General features: G+C 42.5%; 1 protein-coding gene across 1 annotated transcript in view; it reads right to left on the reverse strand.

The window, feature by feature from the left end:
- Nucleotides 1-16,221, reverse strand: part of GPC1 (glypican 1) — a 306,530-nt gene that overhangs the window by 45,807 nt on the left and 244,502 nt on the right. Inside the window, exon 3 of the mRNA XM_034782260.1 lies at nt 13,658-14,052. Coding sequence (XP_034638151.1) covers nt 13,658-14,052 — 395 coding nt within the window. The remainder of the gene's footprint in view (nt 1-13,657; nt 14,053-16,221) is intronic.

Genomic DNA, 16,221 nt, shown 5'->3' on the forward strand with positions numbered 1-16,221 from the left:
CTCCTCCAAATAGGGGCCAGGGAGAAGTCAGAAAAAAGACACACTGTTCGGATCTTTTCAAGCCGCAGGGGTCAGGGCAGCAGTGCAGCACCCTAGAGCTACCTTGCCCCCTCTGAAATGATAGCAGAAGACTAAAGGGACCATGAGGGCTCTTCCAAAAGAGATGATGTCGGTCCTACACATTAAAATGGGACCCTACAAAAATCTGCCTCCTTACTAGATAGCCACTGTGCTCCCACTGATGCCAATGGCAAAAATCCCATTTGACATCATTGTTACAGGATCAGGCCCTAGAATAAAAAAGTGGAGTCATTTTTTGGGGACGCTGCCAGCTTTAGATACAAGTGTTTCCAATAAAGAGTGGCAATTAGAAACACACGGAATCTGAGCTCATGGAAACAAAGGAAACCTTCAAAAGAGAAGTCAAACTTACAGAATCTCTTATCAAAAACAACTATTTGCTGTGAAGGAGATCAGAAATTCCAGAGAACAAAGTCAGGGTTTCACATATCCACACCCTTGGAGCCCCAGGGGATACTGAAGCACGCAACGGGAAAAAAGCACAGTCCTACACTCCTGAGACTAGAATTGTAAAACAACCCCATTATCTACATGAGAAGGTATTACAGGATCTCCATAGGTAAGAAACAGAACAACTACTTCGGTGGCAACTAGATCACTGCTCATACTTTTCATTCAATTTTGGGCAGAGCCCAATCATGGGAAAAGATGCATTTTTAGAAAGTCACGAGCATTGGAAAAATCAGTATCTAACAATGACTATAGCCTTTCCTGTCACAGCCCCATCACCTGCTGTCACACACAGACTGGTAGTAGTCAGAGACAGATATGGTCAGCTTCCAGCTACCAGATGCCAGTCAGATTACACCCTCACCATTGCCAGTTACAAACAACGGCTCACACCCGCTGCTGTTAAAGTCAATGGCAAAACTCTCAGCGACTTCACCAGGAGAAGGATCTGGTCCATTGGCCTGAGGATCTATAGCCAAGTTACAAACATACCCTTCTGAAATGCTGATTCTGAATAGAAAAAAATAACCCCTTTTTCCTTTTGAAGTCTGGCTTGAAAGGAAAATGACAATCTGCATCTCTGTTGTTGCAGGCTGAGGCTCCTCAGGCTTCAGCGGCTTTTATGTACATTTTAAAGGCATTTAATAGCAGTAAAGTAAATACAAATCTCTCAAGTATTTTTCCTACTCTTCCCTCCCCATCTCCCAACACACTCATCATATTGGTCTGAGACAGAGACCAGCGCTCGGACACTGAGGTGGTAGGGCTTCTTAGAAATATGGATGGATAGATGGGATAGATTTTTGGATGGATAATGAGGCCAGCTGATAAATATACAGGATAACATCAGGCCAGTTTGGCTCACAACTGTGATCAGACTACCAGGTTGGCCTCATGTGAGGACAATTCGTTTGGCTGATGGCAAATGGAGGTTACGCTACAGATTTTTGGCCAGATCCTTAACTGGTACGTAGCTCCATTGACTTCTGGCCAGAGCAAGCCTCCACAGACAGATGCCTTCTTGCCCTTCACTATTTCATATGGCTGCTCTTCTGCTAAAAGAAAACATACTTTTCATGGGATCTGACCTTAAAAGTTTGTTATTTTGCTATTTATAATGTACTACTGACTTCCTCTAGCCTTACTCACTTTGCTGTATCTATGACCCACAGTTTCCATGTTACACGCTATATGACAACACTATTGGAGCTACGCTATTGACAGCAGCTAAAGTCCTGCTCCACAGCACCTAACATCCTCAGAGAGAGGACGTACCGAACTATTTACATAGATGGGGCAAGGACAGCACTGCGCTGCTACCTGTTTTTTCTATCTGGCTTCACATTCTGTCCTTGAGGCAGACAAGAAAGCAGTCTCCTCACAGCCCCAGCTCAAGCCTTCTCCCTTTGAGCTACCCTTATGTTTTCCCACTGACTTAAAGGGGAGCAGGATCAAGCCCAAAGTGAGGGAGATACCAGTGGAGTGGAAGCAGAACTGGTCTTTAATATCCCATGGAACCTGTGACTGAGGAGAGGAATGTGATTCTCAGGGGACACCCACACATGAGAGAGAACCCACAATTCATTAAGTGACTATTTCAGTGGGCTGTGACTGTTTCACTGTCTTATCTCTACCTAGTCCTGTGAGGGTGTGGGGAGGAAAGGGGGAAAAGAAAAGATTAAAAAAAAAAGGTTCAAATGACTCTGTCCCCTCCCTCCCCCCACTAAGGTCCCTCAAAATCCTAAAATCAGCCTTGATCAGGAGCAGAGTGATCCTCTGCCAATTTCCTACATTGCTGGGACTGGCCTGTATCTTTAGGGGCACAGTCCTGATAGTGATATCCTACCTCTCAAAGTGCTCCTCCTTTTGTTGTCCTCTCTAAAAAAGAAAGAAGTAGCAAAGCTCTGTCTGGCATGCTGGAGTATCTCTTTTGACAGCGTTTGTCCCCTCCAAAAGGAAGATGAAAGATAGTCAGAAAGGAGAGATTTTCACTAAACAGCACCATCCCTAGCATTCTAAAAGCTTTATCACATTCTTGCAGCAAGACCAGACTCATTGCGTGTATGCCAGATACCTACAGCTCTCAGGTTACTTTGCCAGAATTGTCCTCAGAGGAGCAACATGGATCTGAGGTGCATACACGCACACACACAGACATCCATAACTAATTGTTCTGCTCCCCTTATCTCCATGAGGATAGTGTGAACACTCCAACTCCCCCCCCCAACCCTCACAACTAATTGTTCTGCTCCCCTTATCTCCATGAGGGTAGTCTGAATCTAAATACCTATAGATATAGCACATGTAATTAACAATATTTCTTTACTAACAGTCTCATATTAATTTAATTTTCTTTCCCCTCCTCTTCTGCCAATTTCTCCAAGAAGGGCTACCTACTTCTGAAAGGCCAGTTCAGCCTGGACCAGGACCAGCACAGTCTAACAAGCAACTGCTGGACTCATGCCTGGATTTGAAAACAAAGCCCCACTTTGGAAGATGGGGAGCTATGGGCTTTGAGGGATGCTTTCTAGATCACCTGTATGCTTACATTCTAGATTACTAATGTGATCCTATTTTAGAGCAGGATAGAGAAGGCTATTAGCATCTGTACCTCGGAGACTCTACAGTGGAATGTAAGGTTTTACCATGACTCCTGTGCAGCCCAATTTTTGAACAGATTTTTTTTTTTAATCACTAGAAGGCCATCAACTTCAAATAAGGGACTGGTGCCTGTACGTCAGCAACCCCTTGATTAAAAACCCCCTACTTTAAAGTAACACCCTTTTATCAAGAGGACATCCCAGACATGGCAAAGTCATTGCGTTTAAGGCCAGAAGGGACCACCAGATCATCTAGTCTGAGCGCCTGTACACTCTGAGGACAATCTTCACACCAAGCCAACAACCAGAATCAGACCAGAGGGTTACAGGTCTCAGGAGACTAAACTATTGTGTGCCACAGTCAGAGAACAGGAGGAACCAAGGTGCGCCAATGCAAAGGTCAGTTGTCTCCTGAGACTGGCACGGCTGTGTAATAATAGTGCCTCTTACTAGTTCTGTGTCCATCTCTACTTAGTTCTGTGCACCCATAAGGCAGCTGTTACAAGTGGTGACACAGCGTTAAGGATTGGGGGGTTTCTGAGTCATAGAAAACACATACAGGGGCAAATGTTTCAGAGAAAGGAGATAAGCTTTTCAATCAATCAGTGAGTCTGTCTGGGTGATCCTGGAAACGGTGAAGAACACAGGCTGGTGTTCAGATAGACCCACTCTGATTACCCACAATCCATGTGTCTGAACTGTACAGTTAGAACAAGGTTGTCAGGGGAAGGAACAGCAACTGCAAAAACAGGCCCTGGGGAGAGCTGCTGAGCACCTTGGACAATGAATGGATAAACTGGGGACTTTGTTAAAAGTTAGTAAGTCTCTCCCACTTTCTTGACACCCTGCTACCCTAAACTTGGGGAGAGCAGACACATGTTCATCGTTCCACCAGGGAGGTGACCGGCCACATGTTTGGAGGTACTGAAACATGGCAATTACCGCTGTGGCAGCTTCAATATTATAACACCACTTAGTATTTACCCACTTCAAAATATATATCCAGCTTCAATATTATAACACCACTTAGTATTTACCTAGGGCTCTTCATGCGAGGATCTCAAAGCACTTTACAAAAGAGGCTGTGTATCATTATACAGAGGGGGAACTGAAAGTCAGGCTGCTTATCTCTGCCCAAAGATAATGAGCACCCAATCACCCATTAAAATGAGTGGGAACCAAGAGTATTCTCCGCCTTTGAAAATGAGGCCGTAAAGTGACACGTCCAAGCTCACAAGGTGAATAGATGGCCAACTTGTGAAGGCACACTGTCAGCCATTGCTTTGTACAAGTCTATGCCAGTCTTTCCATTCAGTAATTAGCAGCTTGGTGTGCATTAAACGAGCCAAAGTTTCCACCCTTTCAGATTAAAATTCTAGAAGAAACAGCTGCCAGGCTCACACAAATAGGATCCTTTTAAAGTCTGCTGCTCTGTGTAATCATTTGAGTCATCATTTTGCATCTTCTTCACACAAACAGGTGGTAATGAGCCCATGAGAACATTGTGAGTGAGCTGTAAGCATTATCCAGCACATCAGTCAAGAGACTGAAAAGACATGAACATTTTCAAAACATCTTTCAAAGATCAGAAACTAAGCAGAACCCCTCAGCAATATTCCAGGCAATTGTGATGTTGAGTTTCATCAACAGTGTCGGAAACCTGCATTGCCGCAGCCCAGACAATACCTATTTTGTGGACAGAGACAAGACTTTGGTGTTTACTGCTGTCAAGCTTGTTCCTTGCACCAGAACTTTAAAAAAAAAATCCCAAAGCCACCAGGTTAAAGTTAAAAAGGGTGAATTATTATTAGGTGTAATCACCCTACAGCATGAAGACTCATGTTGGCTCAGGAGAAGAACACAGACCAGTCACCATGCTGTTCAGTACAACAAAGCAACTGGGTTTTATTTTAATTGCCATTAAAATAGAGCAGAATGAATCACAAATTCAGTTCCCAGTAGCAACAGTTGGCAAGGAACCATGATCATCATTTTGAAAAGGTCCTTAATGAGTTTCAATTTGAACTAACTTTCCAGACATCTGGAGACCACTGGCTCCATCTCCCCATCACTTCAGCCAATCAGCTTCCTCCACCTTTCCATGTTTAAGAATATACAGTAGATCTGTTGATTCCACCTCTTCCTACAAAAGGAGTAGATAATCAAAACCACTTAACCATGTAACATTTGCATTTCTCTATTATTTCCTATGAATCTGATGCAGTTAGCTCCAGCTGTGCAATTTCAGATCTTTTGAAAAAGAAACTCATTGACATCCTACCATAAGGGGAAGATGTGAGACATATGTTCATGTTTGTCTACAATATTTGTATTATTTATCGAGCGCCACTGATGTGTATGCTATTTTGCCTTTTAAAAAACCGGCAGTTTCTTGTCCTTAGGTGTTTACCATATAAATTAATTTATGTGAAAAAAGAGACGTGAAAAAAATAGGATGAAAAAACAGTGTGGGGCGGGTGGAAATGTAAGCCCACCCCAACCAATCCTGTTTGAATTTGTCAAAACAAATACAGACTCTACAGCACAACTAATTCCTGGCATGTGTCTGGCAAGAGAACACCAACAGTATTGGGAAATGGCAGGCAAAGAACCACCAGAATCCTACAGCTCATTTCTAGAGGGTGGGGATAGAGCAGCTGGCACTTTCCCTGACATGGTTGGCCTGATACCAGCATCCACTCTCCAAGGACAATCCCGTATAGCTCTCCTGTGTAGCAGACATATCATCACCTTGCAATGCAGTCTTGGTTTAGCTTTGCCAAACACCCACAGGGCGGGGAGTTTCCACAGCAGAGAGAGGAGTTGTAGAATATGAAATAAAGGTTGGCATAAACTTTTTGCACAATGGTCCCATTGCTGACAAGAGTTGAAGCACCTTGAATATCTCACTACAATCCTCTGCCTGTCCACCAGAGGAACCCAGACCACATGAGGGCCATCTGCCAGGGCCCGGAACAGAGGTGGTTCCAATCCTTGAGAGCTAATTGTCCCCCAGAACATACAAACCATTCAAGTTCTGCCTTTAAATACCAACAGATAAATACAATGGAACGGCATGGGCTTTATGTGCTGGGATCTGCAAGAGAGGCGACAGAGAAATGAAATGTCACTTGCTGCCATGTTATATACTGACTGTATCGTCCTGAATGTTTGTGGAAAATTTCACCTCAGTTGTTCTTGAAAGTGAAACACCAGCTTTTAAAGAGGGGAGTGAGTTCTTGATTGTAGAGATTACAAAAGGGCTCTAATACTGCTGGAATCTTTATGTAATAGGCACCCTTGGGACAGAACAGCAGTACAGCCAGTACTCATGTTTTACACTAATAAGAATGGCCATATGGGGTCAGAGTGATGATCTAGCCCATTATCCTGTATCTGACAGTGGCCAGTAGCAGAATTGTAGGAGAGCATTCAGAACAGGGCAGCTGGAGTGATCCACCCCATCTTCCCTTTCCAGCTTCTGACAATCAGAGGTTTAGGGTTGCTCTGAGCATGGGGTTGCATCTCTGACTATTCTGGCTAATAGCCATTGATGGGCCTACCTGCCATGAACTTATCTAGTTCTTTTTTAAACCCATATTTTTAAACCCACTTTTTGCCTTCACAACATCCCCTGGCAATGAGTTCCACAGGTTAACTGTGCATTGTGTGTAAAAGTACTTCCTCTTGTTTGTATTAAACCTGCAGCCTCTTTATTTCATCGGATGACCCCTGTTTTTTGCACTGTGGAAAAGGGTAAATAACACTTCTCTCCATTTTTTCCACACTGTTCACGATTTTATAAACCTCTGTCATGTCCTCCTTTAGCCATCTCTTTTCTAAGCTGAACAGCCGTGATCTTTTTAGTTTCTCCTTTATTGAAGCTGTTCCATACCCTTGATCATCTTTGTTGCCCTTCTCTGAACCTTTCCTTGTTCCACTATATCGTTTTTTTGAGATGGGGTGACCAGAACTGAACACAGCATTCAAGGTGTGGACCTATCATGAATTTATATAATGGCATTATAATATTTTCTGTCTTATTTTCTATCCCTTTCCTAATAGTTCCTAACAATCCTTTAAGCCTTTTGGACTGCTGCTGTGAACCAAGCAGAAGTTTTCAGAGAATTATCTCCAGTAACTCCAAGATCTTTTTCTTGAGTGGTAACAGATAATTTTGAACCTAATCACAGATGTGCCTGTGTGGCTACAGGAGCTGTAAAAGTAAGTTATTTAAAGCAACAAGCAGCTGCACAGCAGTCTGGTCAGCCAGCCAGCACATTTGGTTTTGCCAGCACAGCTCCAAGTACCGGCTGGCTCGTTTGAGGCAGCTGATGCATTGGGAGAGGGTACACAAGAACTCGGAGTTTGCAGATGTAGGCTGGCGGCTTGGGTTTATTTCTTAAACAATGTTTCACAGAAATATAACAACAGATCTAAATGGCATAATGATGGCTTTACAGTGAAAATAGAAAAACTGCACTAGGAGAGAAACCTACCTCAGTGAGGAGGGGCCTACGCAAAGGTCAAGTCAAAGCTATGACACAATGCTCAGATAAGGTGTGTGCTGCTGGTTATAGAGAAGAGATCCCTTAGGGAGAGAACTTGTTCTGGTTTCTTACTGGTTTTTGTTATACATTCAGACAGCACCTAGCATAATGGGGCCCTGGCCTCTAATTGCTACCTCAATACAAACAAAACATGATGGTATTTCTATCTGTCTCAAAAGTGAGGTTATCAGAAATCCTACACCGAGATGGGAGAACAGCCAATGCAAAGGAAATGAAATTTTGACCTCTCTTGGATGTTATAATGTGAGAGGCAACAATGCCACCCAATGCTCAATGAAGTAATCATCTTCACTGGTAACTTTTCTGGTTACAGGCAACTTGCAAGCTATTGAGGCAAGCCTGCCTTTACTGTCTCCACAGGAAACTCAGAGAGTTTCTGGGGAGACGACCAGTGGGGAGCTGGGAAAAAGAAAGACTGCTCTTATACTTTGGCAGCATGAGAAAATCCCTCACAAACTCCACTCTGGACACCAAACACTATTCCCCGATCCTATTTCATCCACAGGCATGCTTGCATCCCGTCCGACACGCAGACTGCGAGCTTTCTGAAGGAAAGACTGTCTTTTCCATTACCTGTCTGCAAAGCACTTAGCCCAATGGCCCCTGATCTTTGACTGAAGTTCCTAGGCACTACCATAATACAAATAATAATCATCATCCCCCACTGGAATAGTCCTGTTCCTTGCATTGTGTATCTCTGCTGTTAGTTTCTACACTTTTTCATACAGCTGTTTATCTTTTACTTGTTTAAATCGAACTTTCTAATTTTGCTTCCTTTTCCCCACACTATCAACATTATTTGTCCATACTGTGATTTGTTTTTAATTAATTTCCCCATTCCCCTGCATCATCAGGCCAAGAATGGTAAGCACTAGGAACAAGTGTTGTGCCTCTGAGCGGCAACTGGCAGCCTCTGCCTAAGTCTTCCAAACACAATACTTCCCACCTGTTCAAATGAAGCTCTCTCTGAGTCACAGCAAATGCTATTTTGGGGCAGTTGCCAACCCCATAATGAAAGAATGAAAGAAAAGAATCTTAGATAGAAGTGAGATATTTCTTCTCCCTTTCACTGGCATGCAAACTACTATCCAGGCTTTCAAATACTTGTAATGCCTTAATAGTGGTAAGTGGGACCTCTCTCATATTGTACAAGCCCTATCTTACAATAAAGGAGGGAGTGCTTGTGAAGGGTGCCTGGCTGACAGTCATGAAGAATCAAATTCTCTATCCACAGACCAGATATAAAGCTGGAAGCAGGAGTGCAAAGCTTTTCCACACTGCACATTAATATGCACTAGCTCTGAAAGAGGACTACCAGTCTTCACTTCCATTAAGCCCTTCATCTATCCGCTGACCCTGCTAACAAGCGTATCCGCTGTGCATGTTGCATGCACACGCCGTCCACTGGCCCATGGACTGAGACCTCCAAAATCATTTTACAAAACCCGCTGAACAGATGATAAGTTTTCTATCACTATCAAGGTGGAGCCATGTTTGCACCAATAACCAAGGAATGAAAAGCTTCAGATCCCATTGCTATGGTTCAAAGTTTGCCTCAGTGATTATTCCTTAAAACCAAGGGTGATTTACAGTGACTGTAGGAGAAATAATGATTATGCCATTTTCTGACAGGCTACTTGCTCCCATCAGACTTCTTATCTCCACTGGTATGTGCAGTTCCTGCTCCAAGCAAGCAGCTTCTATTCCACTTGCATCCCAGCTGAACCTGCCCATATACCTTTCAATCACAGCTAGAGTGGCTGCACAGAGAGCCTGCTGGGAGACAAATGGTACAGGAACTGGCTGAAGTGTTGGGCAGATATGAAGTCTGGCAGCTGGTGGCAAGAGAAGAAATGCAACGTTGGCAAAATGGGGAGGCAGCAGTCATTAGAAATTACAGAATCCTGCTTGTCGTGCAGTCAGAGACAGTCTCTCTCTCTCTCCTCCCCATCACAAAGCTCCTCAGAGACTCCAGTCTGAAAAGCACTTCGCTTTCTCCAGCATTGTTTGCATTGCATTTTAAGAGAAGGCCTTGTAACAGCTGTAATGAGGATGAAGGATACAAAGATGATATATACTGGTACTGCAAGAGCAGACAAAACAAGTCAAAACCAAGAAGAAGAGAGAGGGTCTCGTTCTAAGGGGTCCATCTTGCAATGAATTTCAGGTAGGGCCAGGTCCACTCATGTGCAGTAGCTTGCAAGTCAGAGGCCAAAAGAGACTGCCAACTCCAAGAATACATACAAGTAAACTTTCTACTATTACTATTCACTATGTTGTTACTGATCACCTAATTAGATGTTCACCTTACTGAGGAAAACTATGCACTGTGCACACTTAGAATACTCTTATTGTCACTTATAATGTCACTGCTCTTTAACAATTATTTTTCAAACTTAAACGACGATTATTCAGTGAGGACTAGCCACATGATAAAACTTCAGTTTAACAGAAATCAGCAGTTTTTGTTGTTTTGAGTACAAAAAAAAGTCAAAACAATTTCTTAAAAGTACAAAAAATATGAGTTTATACTAGGGCTGTCAAGCGATTAAAAAACGTAACCACGATTAATCGCATTGTTAAACAATAATAGTATACCATTTATTTAAATATTTTTGGATGTTTTCTACATTTTCAAATATATTGATTTCAATTATAACATCCATGCTGATGACAGGCTCTGCTCGATAACAATCCAAAGCAGTGCCGACCAACACATGTTCATTTTCATCATCTGAGTCAGATGCCACCAGCAGAAGGTTGATTTTCTTTTTTGGTGGTTTAGGTTCTGTAGTTTCCGCATCGCAGTGTTGTTCTTTTAAGACTTCTGAAAGCATGCTCCATACCTTGTCCCTCTCAGATTTTGGAAGGCACTTCAGATTCTTAAACCTTGGGTAGAGGGCTGTAGTTATCTTTAGAAATCTCACACTGGTACCTTCTTTGGGTTTTGTCAAATCTGCAGCAAAAGTATTCTTAAAATGAACAACACGTGCTGAGTCATCATCTGAGACTGCTATAACATGAAATATATGGCAGAATGCAGATAAAATAGGCACTAAAGTTTTGCATTGTTTTATTTTTGAGTGCAGTTATGGAACAAAAAAAAATCTACATTTGTAAGTTGCAATTTCACAATAAAGAGATTGCTCTACAGTACTTGTATGAAGTGAATTGAAAAATACTGTTTCTTTTATCATTTTTACAGTGCAAATATTTGTAATAAAAATAATATTAAGTGAGCAGTGTACACTTTGTATTCTTTGTTGTAACTGAAATCAATATATTTGAAAATGTAGAAAAAATCCAAAAATATTTAATAAATTTCAAATGGTATCCTATTGTTTAACTGAAATTAATTGCAATTAAATTTTTTTTTAGTTAATCGCATGAGTTAACTGCAATTTAGCGACAGCCCTAGTTTATACTTGTCTAACTCAAACTGGTTCAGTGGGTTTTCTGTAGAGTTTCTGAGCAAAACATCCACAGCTGGTTTGAGACCAAGCATGAAATTTCAGATCAAACATTATTTTTAAAGAAAGTTCCTGGCTGTAAAGGTTTTTGTTCTCAACCTTTAATCCTAGAAAAATCCCTATCATCATAAAAACAAAGCAACATAAAACATTTGTCAAATTAAAATGCTGGTTGAAAAACTTGTTCAGATTAAATAGGATACTTTAAAAGGCCAATAATCTAAACTGCTCTTTATTTTTGGTCAATGGGGAATCCAACTGATCACCTGGAATTGGGAATAAATTGAAAGAATCCAATCATTTTCAGGTTAAACTTGCACCCTGTCAGCAAGTTATTAAAAAAACAAGCACATCAATACTCTGACAAAAAGTATTGATGATTATGGACAGTTGTATGGGCCAGATTCTCCACTGCTTTATCCCTTATGCAGTCATTTACTCCTGTGCAAAGAGTGCAAAACACTGCATTTTACATCGACTGAACACACTGTAAATGCCCATGCAAGGTGAAAAGCAGTGGTGAACCAGGCCGTATGTTCTCTACATAACTACTGGCTACCAAGACATTTGTGAAGCAAAACTTACGTGTCAGCAGTCCAGTCTCCACCTCCCTGTTCCTTCAGTGGTGCTACTAGAACTATGCAGAAAATTCCTGAAGAAACAGGTGAAACCTGCCAATTTGTGGGTTTAATTACAAACTGAACACTTGGGCTGGATTTGCTGAGGTTTTTGAGCTGTTCAGCAAACTGGACCAGTTTTAGAAGTTTCATATGGATGCTATTTATAAAATAATAATAATCATAATCATATTTTAAAAAACAGTGGGTTTGATGAGTTTTGTTTTGAGGACAAATCATCCAGGCAGAAGGAATTTGGATCTGGAGAAGGAACTGAGAGTGAAGGAAGAGGCAGTGCTACCTTCTCCGGAAGTTCATACTTTTACCAGCTGATCAGAAAGATGGTCATTTTTCACACAGTTTATCTGTACCTTGTTTGATAAAGTGCTGCTGAAATGATTAAGAGAACTTAGAAGCATGTCAGTGGAATCAAACACTTTAAGAGTTTAAAATCCACATTGTACATATGAGAGTGGGTAAAAACCGATATACATCAATATAATACAAAATGATATTCCATTTCAAAAACCACTGGTGCTGAAAATGAATCAATTTATGAACAGCTATGGCTGCGTTTATGCAAGGAAAAGAGAATGGGGAAACTCCAGGGACAAGGAAAAGGAAAAAGAAAACTTGTCAGCCACTCACCTTATCCCCTCAGACCCACTAACCAGGGCTAAAGTTAGATTAGAGTGCATAAAGCTGAAACACTCAGCAATTCAAAGGATTTATGAAAAAATATTTTACTTCTGTCTCTTTTAACGTATACCATTTCCCTCTTTTATCTGCTGTAAGTGCCACGAGAGTGTGATGTTAATAAGATGTGCAAAGGCTTTTGTGTAGCTGAACAGTTTTATCGTAACGCATTGATGAATGAAAGGATTTGTCACTGTTAACACATTAACATGTCTCTCTGAGATCCAAGTCTGGACTCGCTATAACAAATAATGCTGTCCTCTTCCAGGCATTTTCTTTCCAGGAAATTAATTGGTATTTCAATTTTTGCATTCATAGTTTAGTCACACCCCGATCCTTATCCTGCCAATTGCCATCTTCACATGAAGTATGCAAGTAATTTTATAAAATGGATTTTCAAGGTTTCATCTGTAAAAAGCCTGAATACCTTGTCTGAGTATGATAGCCTCCCTCCTGCTCTGAAAGGTTCCTCTTGTACCAGAGGATGCATACAATTTTATCCCACAAAAACTTCACATTCAATAGCATTAATTTACACGTGGTAGAGCACCTTCATCCCCAAAGACCCCAATGCACTTTACAAACTCACCCTCTCTGTACACACAGACACACACACACACACACACTGTATAAATACATACTGCTATATATACAGACATAAGAATCACCCACCACTGACATGCAGCTCTTGCACGCATTCCCAGCACGTTCTTTGCAAGTCAGTTTTCCATGCCTTACATCATATCACCACCAAGGAGGAAAATAACACAATGTGATGTAAAGGCATGGCAATATCCTTGCCAGGAAAGTCCTGGGAATATATACAAGCAACTGAACAACTAGACAATCTGGATGACTAGAGCTTCTCCGGCAGCATGCCACATAGGTTAAACTGATGTAAAGTTTGATTTGCAGTGAGTTGCACCTCCATTCTCCTGCTCTGTCAGTGTTTATAACAGCCCCAGCTTGCTATTTGGCAGCTGACCCTCAGGCAATTGTTTATACAAGCAAAGGATGTTCATTATCAACAACCCTGCCTGCCTAGTAATGATGAAGGTTTAAGAAAAACAGCACAACAACCCAATGCTCATCAACAATAAACAGGGTCCTGGAAATGTTAGGTGGGGAAGGATGCCAGGGTGGATACAGAGGAGATTTGTCTCATGACCTACCTGAGAGACCTTTTTGACAACATCACTGCCCACGCTAAGCCCCTGCACATAGGAGCGCACTGCGATGAACGCTCTCGTCGCCTTCAGCTTCAGGTCCCTCGGAACTTCTCCAAAGGGCTTGTGCTGCTCGGCGTGTTTCACCATGCAGTCCAGGTACTCGTCAGTGATGTGGTACTGGGGATTCATCAGCTTGAAGAGGCGCTCCAGCAGGCGTGTCCAGAACTCGTTGAGGGCCTCTTCCAGGTTGATATTGGAGCCCCGGTAATAGCGCCGCAGCTCGCTGTACAATTCCTTGAAGAAGTCCTTGACGTTCTGGCTATACAGCTCTCCATACGTGCTAGGAAAAGTGTCATGGAGGGCCTTCTCTGACTTGTTCAACAAATCCTGGAAATAACCTGCAAAGAGAGGGAAAAGAGGAGGGTGACAAGATCAGCAGGAGAACTAGAAATCTCTAACAGGCCAGTCTAAAGACACCTACTTGGTTGCACCACTCAGGAGGCTCAGAAAGAGGAGCCAAGGTCAGCCTTTCCTCTTATCTTCTGACTGAACTCCTCTTCCACCCACAATTTTAGGTCTTGAGCTGTTACTAAAAGGACAGAGCAGGATATGCTCCACATAGAGTGATCTGCTGCCACCTTGCTCCTTCCCTCCATCAACATCTAAAAACAACGTCAAGTGCAAGCTCTGGATATGTTCCTAAAAATCTGCTGTGCAGAGTGCAGTGTTCTGCCACTAAGCGTTCAGAGCCACATTTCTCCTTGGTTAGTGCAAGGCCAAGCAATGCAACCAATCCAGCCAGGGCAGAAGTTAATGGCCAAGGGGATCCACATGGAAGTGCCCATACTCAGCCTGCAGAAGTTCTTCAGCAACAATAAATGCTTACAGCAAAATGAAAATTCAGTAATCCTACTTCTGCCTGTTTAATTGCTCTGGGTAATGTATGTAAATCACTGTTTAAATCAGTCTGACAAAGGGCTGTCAGAATTGAAGATGCTAAGTGCTTCTCTTCAGTGCTGTCATTGCGTGACAAGAACTCATATGCACAAGTTAACAATCCTGTTTCAGAGACTGCACCAGAATTAACACACACACACAAAATTGTCCAAACAATTCTTGAAACCTGAATGCTTGTTCATAGTTTGAGAGATGCAAGACAAGTGCTTGATACAGTATAAAACATTTGTATTTGATGAAAGCCGCAAATTAACTACCGTATTATCTGTGATCTCATTAATAACAAATGACAACAGATTTTATATTTCTTTCAAACCACACTGCCACAGTGCTTCTGCAGTTAAAGCTGAGACAGTATTTTCTTTCAAAGAATTTGTAGGATATTAAATATTAAGGCCTTGAACAGCAAGATACTTAAGCTAGGACTTAACTTTAAGCACATAAATAATCCCTTCCTTATTAGCAAACCATTTAAGCATGTGCTCACCTGAGCAGTAACTTTAATGTTGACTTCAGTGGGACTACCCAAGTGAGTAAAGCCACCAGCATTTGACCCTCAAGAAGTAAACTATTGCATAAACTCTCATTCACTTCCAGAAGATTTTTAAAAATTATGTATTTTTTTCAGTAATGCACAGAAAGCAGGGGTGCACAGTTAAGCTAAGTTAGCAAGGCTAGACAGTCCTACACAGTTGTCAGGTAAATAGGCAAAACTGGAAGTAGGGCATTCTATAAATACATGAATCTAGGAAGATTTGGTAATGGATCTCAGCCACCATCAATCTCAGGAATTTTTTAATCCACTAGGGGAAAAATGAATACAATATTAATGATTTCTTTTAAAATATTACTGCCATTAATTAGGTTAGCCACCCAAACCCCCTCCTGCACCCCAACCCTCTGCCCCAGCCCTGAGCCAGCACCCCATACCCCCTCCTGCATCCTGAACCCCCTCCTGCACCCCAAGCCCCAGCCCTTAGCCCCCTCCTGCAGCCAAACCTCCTGCTCCAGCCTTGACCCCCCTCTCAGAGCCAGCACCCCAAACCCACTCCAACACTCTGCCCCAGCCTGGAGCCTCCTCCTGCACCCAAACTCCCTCCCAGAGCTTGCACCCCTCACCTCCTAGTGCACCCAATCCCCTACCCCAGGCTCAGCCCAGAGCCCCCTCCCACATTGTGAACCCCTCGGCCCCAGCCCAGAGTCCTCACCCCTGCATGAATCACAACCCCCTGCCCAGTGAGAGTGGGGCAGAGATAGCGATGGGGGCGGGGCCTCAGGGAAGGGGCAGGGTAGATCCTGGGTTGCCCTTAAATTCAAAAAATGATTTTGGGCGTAAAAAGCTTGAAGACCACTGGGTTAGACAAACACCTGTTAGGCATGGTCTAGGAGGTCTACTTGGTCCTGTCTCAGTGCACGGGGCTTTAAATGCCATTAAATGGCACCAGGACACTCCAGAAACAGAAAACGAAGACTATATCCAGTTCAGGCAACAGGAAAATGTAGGTAAACGGAGTGTACTGCAATTATTCCTTTGGGAATACAAGTGGAGCACCCGAGATACCACCCTTCCCATTTCCAGACCTCAATTTTGCATTTCATTCAAAAGATTA

This window comes from Trachemys scripta, chromosome 9 (assembly GCF_013100865.1).
Source record: "Trachemys scripta elegans isolate TJP31775 chromosome 9, CAS_Tse_1.0, whole genome shotgun sequence".
NCBI classification, from domain to species: Eukaryota; Metazoa; Chordata; order Testudines; family Emydidae; genus Trachemys; species Trachemys scripta.